Source organism: Nelusetta ayraudi, unplaced genomic scaffold (assembly GCF_046127955.1).
Source record: "Nelusetta ayraudi isolate G7.1 ecotype Tasmania unplaced genomic scaffold, CSIRO-AGI_Nayr_v1 ptg000190l, whole genome shotgun sequence".
Classification (NCBI taxonomy): Eukaryota; Metazoa; Chordata; class Actinopteri; order Tetraodontiformes; family Monacanthidae; genus Nelusetta; species Nelusetta ayraudi.
The window spans coordinates 897,059-905,000 of NW_027466239.1; the positions used below are offsets into that span (position 1 = coordinate 897,059).

General features: G+C 48.3%; 5 protein-coding genes across 9 annotated transcripts in view; 2 read left to right on the forward strand and 3 right to left on the reverse strand.

Annotated features, from left to right (window-relative positions):
* LOC142881318 (NACHT, LRR and PYD domains-containing protein 12-like) overlaps nt 1–7,942 on the reverse strand; it is a 195,500-nt gene that overhangs the window by 180,014 nt on the left and 7,544 nt on the right. The window lies entirely within an intron of this gene.
* The window catches only part of fam110b (family with sequence similarity 110 member B), a 160,410-nt gene that overhangs the window by 27,163 nt on the left and 125,305 nt on the right, over nt 1–7,942 (forward strand). The window lies entirely within an intron of this gene.
* On the forward strand, nt 47–2,293 carry coa1 (cytochrome C oxidase assembly factor 1). Its single transcript, XM_076015545.1, has 5 exons — nt 47–185; nt 791–929; nt 1,608–1,759; nt 1,856–1,932; nt 2,077–2,293. The coding sequence occupies exons 2-5, from the start codon at nt 836–838 to the stop codon at nt 2,189–2,191; spliced, it is 438 nt and encodes a 145-aa protein (XP_075871660.1). The 5' UTR covers nt 47–185; nt 791–835; the 3' UTR covers nt 2,192–2,293.
* LOC142881319 (NLR family CARD domain-containing protein 3-like) overlaps nt 2,662–7,942 on the reverse strand; it is a 27,665-nt gene continuing 22,384 nt past the window's right edge. The window contains exons 5-6 of one of the 5 annotated variants that reach the window (XM_076015524.1): nt 3,874–4,051; nt 2,662–3,486 (exon numbers count right to left, since the gene is read on the reverse strand). In XM_076015524.1, the coding sequence (XP_075871639.1) occupies nt 3,442–3,486; nt 3,874–4,051 (223 nt within the window). In that variant the 3' untranslated portion in view covers nt 2,662–3,441. Of the gene's footprint in view, nt 3,493–3,873; nt 4,052–7,942 lie in introns of all 5 variants that reach the window. The other 4 variants (XM_076015523.1, XM_076015529.1, XM_076015527.1 and 1 more) reach the window with 4 other exon arrangements.
* Nucleotides 5,675–7,942, reverse strand: part of LOC142881325 (uncharacterized) — a 5,664-nt gene continuing 3,396 nt past the window's right edge. The window contains exon 2 of the mRNA XM_076015537.1: nt 5,675–5,803. The gene's annotated coding sequence lies outside the window, so the exon portion shown is untranslated. The remainder of the gene's footprint in view (nt 5,804–7,942) is intronic.

Genomic DNA, 7,942 nt, shown 5'->3' on the forward strand with positions numbered 1-7,942 from the left:
TTAGTGAAAAATCATTTTCTGCACAGTAGATGGCGGTAATGCACCGAGAAAGGTGGTTGGAAGAAGAAGAAGAAGAAGATCGACGCTTTTATTTTGAAACATGCAGGAAGTTTCGGTGTAACCCTGACGCCACATTTTGACCACTCGTCTCCAGGTTGTCTTTGTCCGTCCTGACGGGAGTTGAGGTAAGACGTGACCGCCGGGTGTCATGCTGCTTTCGTTGTGTTTGCGTGTTGAACAGCTAAACAACAGGACAGCCTCTCCTTGCACGCGCGCGCGCGCGCACACACACACACACACACACACACACACACACACACACCGCCAGTTAGCCTCTATTTTATTCGGAAAAAAGGTTGCAATACTGTTCATTACTTTACTATTTTTACTATAGACTTTAAATGAGCGTCCTCTTCCTGTAGGCAGAGAGGAGGAAGACACCACTGACTCCTCACTGCACCTAATAGCGCTGCATGGCATGCCAGTCAGTCATCAGCCTCCCGGCACGTCACTGCCCCCTACCGGTGCGGCGCGGTACTTTCTGCCTCACCTGGTGTATTTTCACTGCGCATAGATAGATAGACAGATACAGATAGATAGATGGATATAAATACATTTTATTTGTATGGTGATTTTTAGAAACCTCAGACACTTTACAAGGTCATTAAAATAATAAAAATAGTGTAATGTGTCTGTTGATGAGCACCATGGTCTTGGCCTGGGCTTGAAGAACCAACCATCTCTTTGAAATGTCCCACTGTGGATCTCCACATGATCTTCTGTGCAACAGTTTGTCCTGTGAGCTCACTGGAAGAGTCTGCAGAGGAAGCAGAAGATGAGGGTGTCTACCTCTCAGCTGCAGCAGCTCACCATCTTCACCACTGTGCTGACTGGTGGAGGCGTCGCCACCATGTACTACCTACAGCAGAGTGAGTTCCATTCACCAACACCATTCACACCTTCACCTCTCTGTGTGTAGGAAGAACTCTCTGGAGCTGCTTCAATGGACCACAGTGACAGACAAAACAAAGCATCCCAGCACTGCAGGCCACCAAACTACCAGTGGAGTTACAATCAGGTTCTTGATGTCTGAAGATTCTGTCTGTCATGAACAGAGTCGGGTCGGAACCACAGCGGTGCCGTCTAGTTTGTTCTGGTGGGTGAACTACTGGAATCCACCAGCATCAGGCTCAGTGATGCAGGAAGGATCCAGCATCCACATGAGTGCTGGATCCTCTCAAACACATCACAACCTGAAAAACATCATTTTAAACAGGACAGTTGACACATTGTGTCAAAGCCCAGACTGATGCGTCTCTGTGGGCCTGTTTTAGTGTTTGTACGTTCATTCAGGACCTTTCCTAGTGGTTATTCTGCGTATAGGTGCGTATCACATAGAGAGACTCCACCACTGGTGAGCCATCCTTTGAAACAGCACCTCTGCTCATCTTCTGTCATTCCATGTGTATGAAGACTTTTCAATGACTGCACTAAAACCAGCAGTACCACCTGCCAACTGCAGGTGGCGTCAACCTGGTGAAGAAGGAACTTTTGGGGGCCATTTTTCATCCATTTCTTCATATTTTTGGATCTTCTGTCCAATCCAGAGACGTTCAGTGAGTCTGACTATCATCGTCTGGCTGTGGAGAAGTTGCAGTCTTGCACCGAGGCTCTGGACCTGCTGGGGGCGCCGCCGCTGAAGGTCCACAACATCCGTCTGACGGACAGAAACAACCACGTGGATCAGCACGTGGCTCAGGTTTGCACGTCCGTCTGGATCCCGCCCACCGACCTACTGATTGATTGATTGATTGATTGACTGACCAACTCCTGAAAGTTGCAACGTCTTTTGCAGATGAAAATCCCGGTGGCTGGATGTAGAAGTTCAGGTCATGTGTTTGCTTCTTCACTGAGAGACCCTCAAAGCAACACGTCAGTCCATGCAGACGTCTTGACAACAGTGTGATGCGTTCAATGACATCACTTTTAAAGCCGTCCTCTGTGTTTCTGAAGCACCTTGATGTGGCCATGGTTTGGCTGTGAGATTTGTGTACTGAGTTTTGGCTCCCCCTGCAGGTGGGACTTGAAACATGCAGTTCTTCGGCTCCTGGACGGACAGACGATTGATCTGCTGGATCCTCCATCAGTGATGCGTGACACTCGGGGCGGGGGGGTTGATCAGCAGGTCTGATCACTCCAAATAAAACAGCACTATTGCTCTGTTAAATATATTGTTGTAATATATATTGTTTAAATTAAAATATATTGTTGAATAAAAAACATTTACAATCAACTTTATTGTCTGTGATGAAATTTCATTTTAAATCAATGTCAGTTGATTTGCCTTCATTCAGTAGAGCCGCTCTTGATGCACCATCTCATCCTGGAGGAGGTCCCACATACAAGTAACACAAAGACATGCACAACAATGACACTCAAAACACACTGTTCTCCAACTGCCACAGCAGCAACCAGGCCCCGCCCACCACATGACCATGAGGCCATCAAAAGAATGAGTTATAATACATGTATGCACGCACAATATACTCACATAGCAACACACACAGGCATGTTGCCATGACAATACAATATCACAATGAAACATGGGATATTTTTCAGATTTACCCAGAATCCTTTGCTGCAAACAACTTTTTTTTGTCGGTCTTCTGTTTTTCTATTTTCTTTGATTTTCTTGGTTAGGCTTCAGTTTAGGTGTCAGGGTAAATGAGGTGACGTCCACCTCTGGACATGAAAGGTCAGCTGAGGTCAAGGTCACACAGGTCAGTGGCTGAGATGTTTTTTTATATTTACAGAATATTGAATCATTGAAATATAATGAATGAGATTTTGTCTTATTTATAATTCAATACTCGTTCGAGGTCCAATCACAGTTGTTGTGAGTCACTTTGTCTGTTTCAAATGAAGCAACATCTTTTATCTGATTGATTGATTGATTAATGATCATAAACCAGAAATAAAATCTCATAAAAAACAATATTTTCAGCCTAAAATAAAGGTGTGATATCAACTACATAACCTTCACAACGCTGTCAGACTTTGACAAATTCATCTTTGTGCTCGACACGAGAAAGCAGGTGGAGTTGGATGGAGAACTCTGAAGTGAGAGCAGAGCAGTGTGTTGTTGATGTGTGGAACCTTCATGCTGAGATGTTCCAGCCGTGGATGATGAGAGCAGAAGCAGTGGTTGTGTTGCTGCTGCCTTCACTGAGCAGCTGCTCCAAATCCAACTTCTTCCACTGAGGATTCAGCTCCAACAGTGGCTTCTATGACGTCTCTCCCAGTAACCACAGCAGGTGGTAGGGAGAAGCAGTCCGCCAGCCAGCAGGCTCCACTGGGGTCAAAGGTCGAGACACGCCCACGCACGGTGTGTGTGTGCAGATTGCGGTTTAGCTCCACTGGTTGTTGTTCTGTCAGCCACCACTAGATGGAGCTCTCCTCTTCACTCTCCTCCTCATCCTCCCTCACCTCCACCTGCAGAGAGAAGAAGAGACAGCAGCAGTCAGGACTCACGGTCCTTGAAGGCATCATCACAGAGACGTTGACTGTTGATGGAGATGATGGAGTGACTGGTGAGAAGAAGCAGACTCTCAGTCACATGTCAAGTGTGGAACATATGAAGGTCATGTGACCATGGAGTGTTGGACTGATACTGAGGCCTGATGAAGATGAACTGATCAATAATTGAGTGGTGAACTGAGAGAAGAAGCAATTTGGCAGCAGATGTTGGATGAATGAGGAGCAGCTGGACGTCACCATCCTCCTCTCACACTGTGAATGGGAACACTGGACCTCTGCTGTGGGATCAACTGGCTTTGGTGCTGGAACCATCATCCACTGCTTCCAAACCAGTACTGACCTCACACTCTGCAGTTGATAGTCTCTGCTGTGGACAAGATCCATCAGTGGCTTCACTGATAATTCATACAGCTGGTTCCATCTCAGGTCCAGGTGTCTGAGGTGGGAGGGGTTGGACTTCAGAGCTGAGAGCAGCCAATCACAGCTGAGATCTGACAAACTGCACCTCTCCAACCTGAATGTAGAATAAATGATGGAGAGTTTATAATGATGGAGAGTTTTTCCAGGGTGTCATCACTCTGAACATCAAAGTGAAATGTGAACTTCAGAATCTGACACTACAGAAAATGTCACCTTGAAATTAAATCCTCAGTCCAAAACTAATGTGTGTTGAAATGATGTTTGGTCACATGACCACTGATGACCTGCTTTAACTTCAAACATGAACAGAATGAAGTTTTCATATTTCTGGATGTCATTTTGATATGAATCAACCTTCAGTTCAATGTTTATTCAACATGTGTGATGAAGTGTGTTTGGTGCTGAAACCATCATCCACTGGTTCCAAACCAGTACTGACCCCAGAGTCTCCAGTTTACAGTCTGGACTCTGCAGAAAACCACTCAGCTCCTTCACTCCTGAATCCTGCAGCTGGTTCCCACCCAGGTCCAGGAGTCTGAGGTGGGAGGGGTTGGACTGCAGAGCTGAGAGCAGCCAATCACAGCTGAGCGCCGACAAACTGCACTCCCTCAACCTGAATAGAGAATAAATGATGGAGTGAGTGGAGTTTTCATCACTATCTGAAATTAAAAATATTAATGTCTATAACACTGTAATGTCCATTAAACCAATCAGAAGCACAACAATAATACTGAAATAATGAATCACCACAATAAAATATTTTATATCAACCTGTTTAGTCATGTGACCACTGATCAGCTGTTCACAATGTTGGAATTCATGGATTCATTTTGCCTCAAAGGTTCAGTGTGTAAAATCAGTGCAGATTTATTGCTGAAAGCTTCATATACAACCATCAATATAGTTTGAAGTCTTTGATTAGTAGAAAATAAAAGTCCTCTGCTTTTCCTGCTGTTAGAACGCTTCTTTCTAGAAACAGACAGAAGGTCAAAGGTCGTGGCCATCTTGCACCGCCATGTTTGTAGGTGGCTGGTTGGGAAGATGAGTTTGAGAGACAGTTTCATATTGATGGTTGGAGGCTGGAATCCTCTAATAAAGCAAATGCTGAGAACAAATGGTTATTAAGTGACTGAAATGCAGTGGAATCTTTTCTGCATCTTGCTCATCATCAATACTGAACTGACTGAGATGATAGAACCTGCATTGACCTTTGACCTTCTGCTGAGTCCAGCTGGATCTATCTACAGTATCTAAGTGCTCATACAGGTGGCTAATGCTAGCGCTAGCTGAAGATCATGCTAGCACTGGACTGTCTGCTGTGACTATGACTGATTGTGATGCTAATAGATGGTTGTAATATTTGTATTGATGGAACTTTATCATTATACAGAGAACTAGACACCTTTGCTGTCAACCACATCCTTTATGATGCTGGAAAGCCACCGTAGTTCACTGGCAAGAAGGGGAGAGGGAGGGCCAGCAAGTAAGCACTGCAATCTGAAATCTGACCACTAGGTGGCAGGATTTTACACACTGTACCTTTAAACCCAGTATCACTCATTTCAAAGACAAAGCAGTGACTGCAAATTGAATTTCCAACAGCAGTGAAGTGAAAATCATGACAACAATAACAAGAGTGATACAAGTTGTAGAGTGAAGAGGGTGAACTGACCTCAGAGTCTCCAGTTTACAGTCTGGACTCTGCAGAAAACCACTCAGCACCTTCACTCCTGAATCCTGCAGCTGGTTGTCACTCAGGTCCAGGTGTCTGAGGTGGGAGGGGTTGGACTTCAGAGCTGAGAGCAGCCAATCACAGCTGAGCTCTGACAAAAAGCAGTTCTCCAACCTGAATAAAGAATGAATCTTTGATTTCTTCCATGGTGTAAATGTCATATTCAGAGTCATTTCTCCCTGTTGATGATCCAGATGTGCAGCTGTTGGGATCACTGAGTCATTCCCTCAAAGGAGTCATTGTGCCAGTGTGTTGTCAACACAATAACAACAGCAGTGTGTCAGTCAGTGTGCAGCCAATCAGCAGTGAAGATGGAAAATAATCAGTGAGTCCTTTGTGTGTTTGTGGCTGTTTTCAGTGATCAGAGTCTCGTTACAAGTCAAACACATTCAAAGGACAAGATGAAGAAATACTGCTGCACTATTAATCTGCCTCTAATATTTCTTCACAGGATCTTCTGCTCAGTCATGTGACCTTCATCACCAATCAACAACTTCCATTGAGCTCCAAAGTGACTGGAGACATTTTCCACACTTTCTTCCACCATCCAAAGTCTTTTCTGGCTGCAGATTGTTGACATGAAAATATCAACAACATCCACTTTGTCTAGATGAGTCTTTAATATCTGCTTCAAAGTCTTCACATCCCAGGAGCTATGTTGCCTGGGGCTTTATGCCCCTGGTAGGGTCTCCCAAGGCAAACAGGTCCTGGGTGACGGGACAGACTAAGAGCAGCTCAGAAACCCTTCAAATCAAAAAGAGGACGTGACGTCGCCCGGTATGGCGCAACCGGGGCCCCACCCTGGAGCCAGGCCCGGGGTTGGGGCTCGTATGCGAGCGTCTGGCGGCCGGGCCTTCGCCCGCGGGGCCCAGCCGGGCCCAGCCCGAAGGAGCGACGCGGGTCCCACCTCCTGTGGGCTCACCACCGACAGAGGAAACTGTAGGGGTCGGGTGCAGTGTGGTTTGGGCGGCGGTCGAGGCGGAGGGCCTCGACAGCCCGGGCCTCGGAAACAGCCTCTGGCTGTAGGGACATGGAATGTCACCTCGCTGGGGGGGAAGGAGCTCGAGCTGGTGCAGGAGGTCGAGAGGTACCGGCTAGATATAGTCGGGCTCACCTCCACGCACAGCATGGGCTCTGGAACCCAGCTCCTCGAGAGGGGCTGGACTCTCCATTTTCTGACGTTGCCCGCGGTGAGCGGCGGCGGGCTGGGGTGGGCGTGCTTATTGCCCCACAGCTTAGCCGTCACGTGTTGGAGTTTACCCCGGTGAACGAGAGGGTCGCGTCCCTGCGCCTTCGGGTTGGGGACAGGTCTCTCACTGTCATTTCGGCCTATGGCCCGAATGGCAGTGTTGAGTACCCGGCCTTCTTGGAGTCCTTGGGAGGGGTGCTGGATGGTGCTCCGACTGGGGACTCCATTGTTCTGCTGGGGGACTTCAACGCACATGTGGGCAGCGACAGTGTGACCTGGAGAGGCGTGATTGGGAGGAACGGCCTCCCCGATCTGAACCCGAACGGTGTTTTGTTGCTGGACTTCTGTGCTAGTCACAGTTTGTCCGTGACGAACACCATGTTCGAACACAGGGGTGTCCACCGGTGCACTTGGCATCAGGATGCCCTGGGGCGGAGGTCGATGATCGACTTTGTTGTCGTGTCGTCTGACCTCCGTCCCTGTTGAGCCCTCTGTCAGTACGGTCTTCAACTCCCACCTCCGGGAGAGCTTCTCCCAGATCCCGGGGGAGGTCGGAGACATTGAGTCCGAATGGACCATGTTCTCCACCTCTATTGTTAACGCGGCTGCTCGTAGTTGTGGTCGTAAGGTCTCCGGTGCCTGTCGTGGCGGTAACCCCCGAACCCGGTGGTGGACACCGGAAGTAAGGGATGCCGTCAAGCTGAAGAAGGAGTCCTATCGAGCCATGTTGGCTCGTGGGACCCCGGAAGCAGCTGACACGTACCGGCAGGCCAAGCGTGCTGCAGCTCGGGCGGTAGCGGAGGCAAAAACTCGGGCTTGGGAGGAGTTCGGGGAGGCCATGGAGGAGGACTTTTGGTCGGCCTCGAAGAAGTTCTGGCAAACCGTTCGGCGCCTCAGGAGGGGGAAGCAGTTCGCCACCGACACTGTTTATGGTGCAGGCGGGGAGCTGTTGACTTCGACTGGGGATGTTGTCCGGCGGTGGAAGGAATACTTCGAGGATCTCCTCAATCCTGCCGTCACGTCTTCCGCGGAGGAAGCAGAGGCGGGGGACCCGGGGGAGGACT

Bases quoted from the DNA above. Each gene is read 5' to 3' on its own strand.
- coa1 (XM_076015545.1), top strand. From the start codon at position 836: ATGAGGGTGTCTACCTCTCAGCTGCAGCAGCTCACCATCTTCACCACT. The intron at 930-1,607 runs GTGAGTTCCATT...TGTCCAATCCAG, and splicing joins CATGTACTACCTACAGCAGA to AGACGTTCAGTGAGTCTGAC. The intron at 1,760-1,855 runs GTTTGCACGTCC...CGTCTTTTGCAG, and splicing joins TGGATCAGCACGTGGCTCAG to ATGAAAATCCCGGTGGCTGG.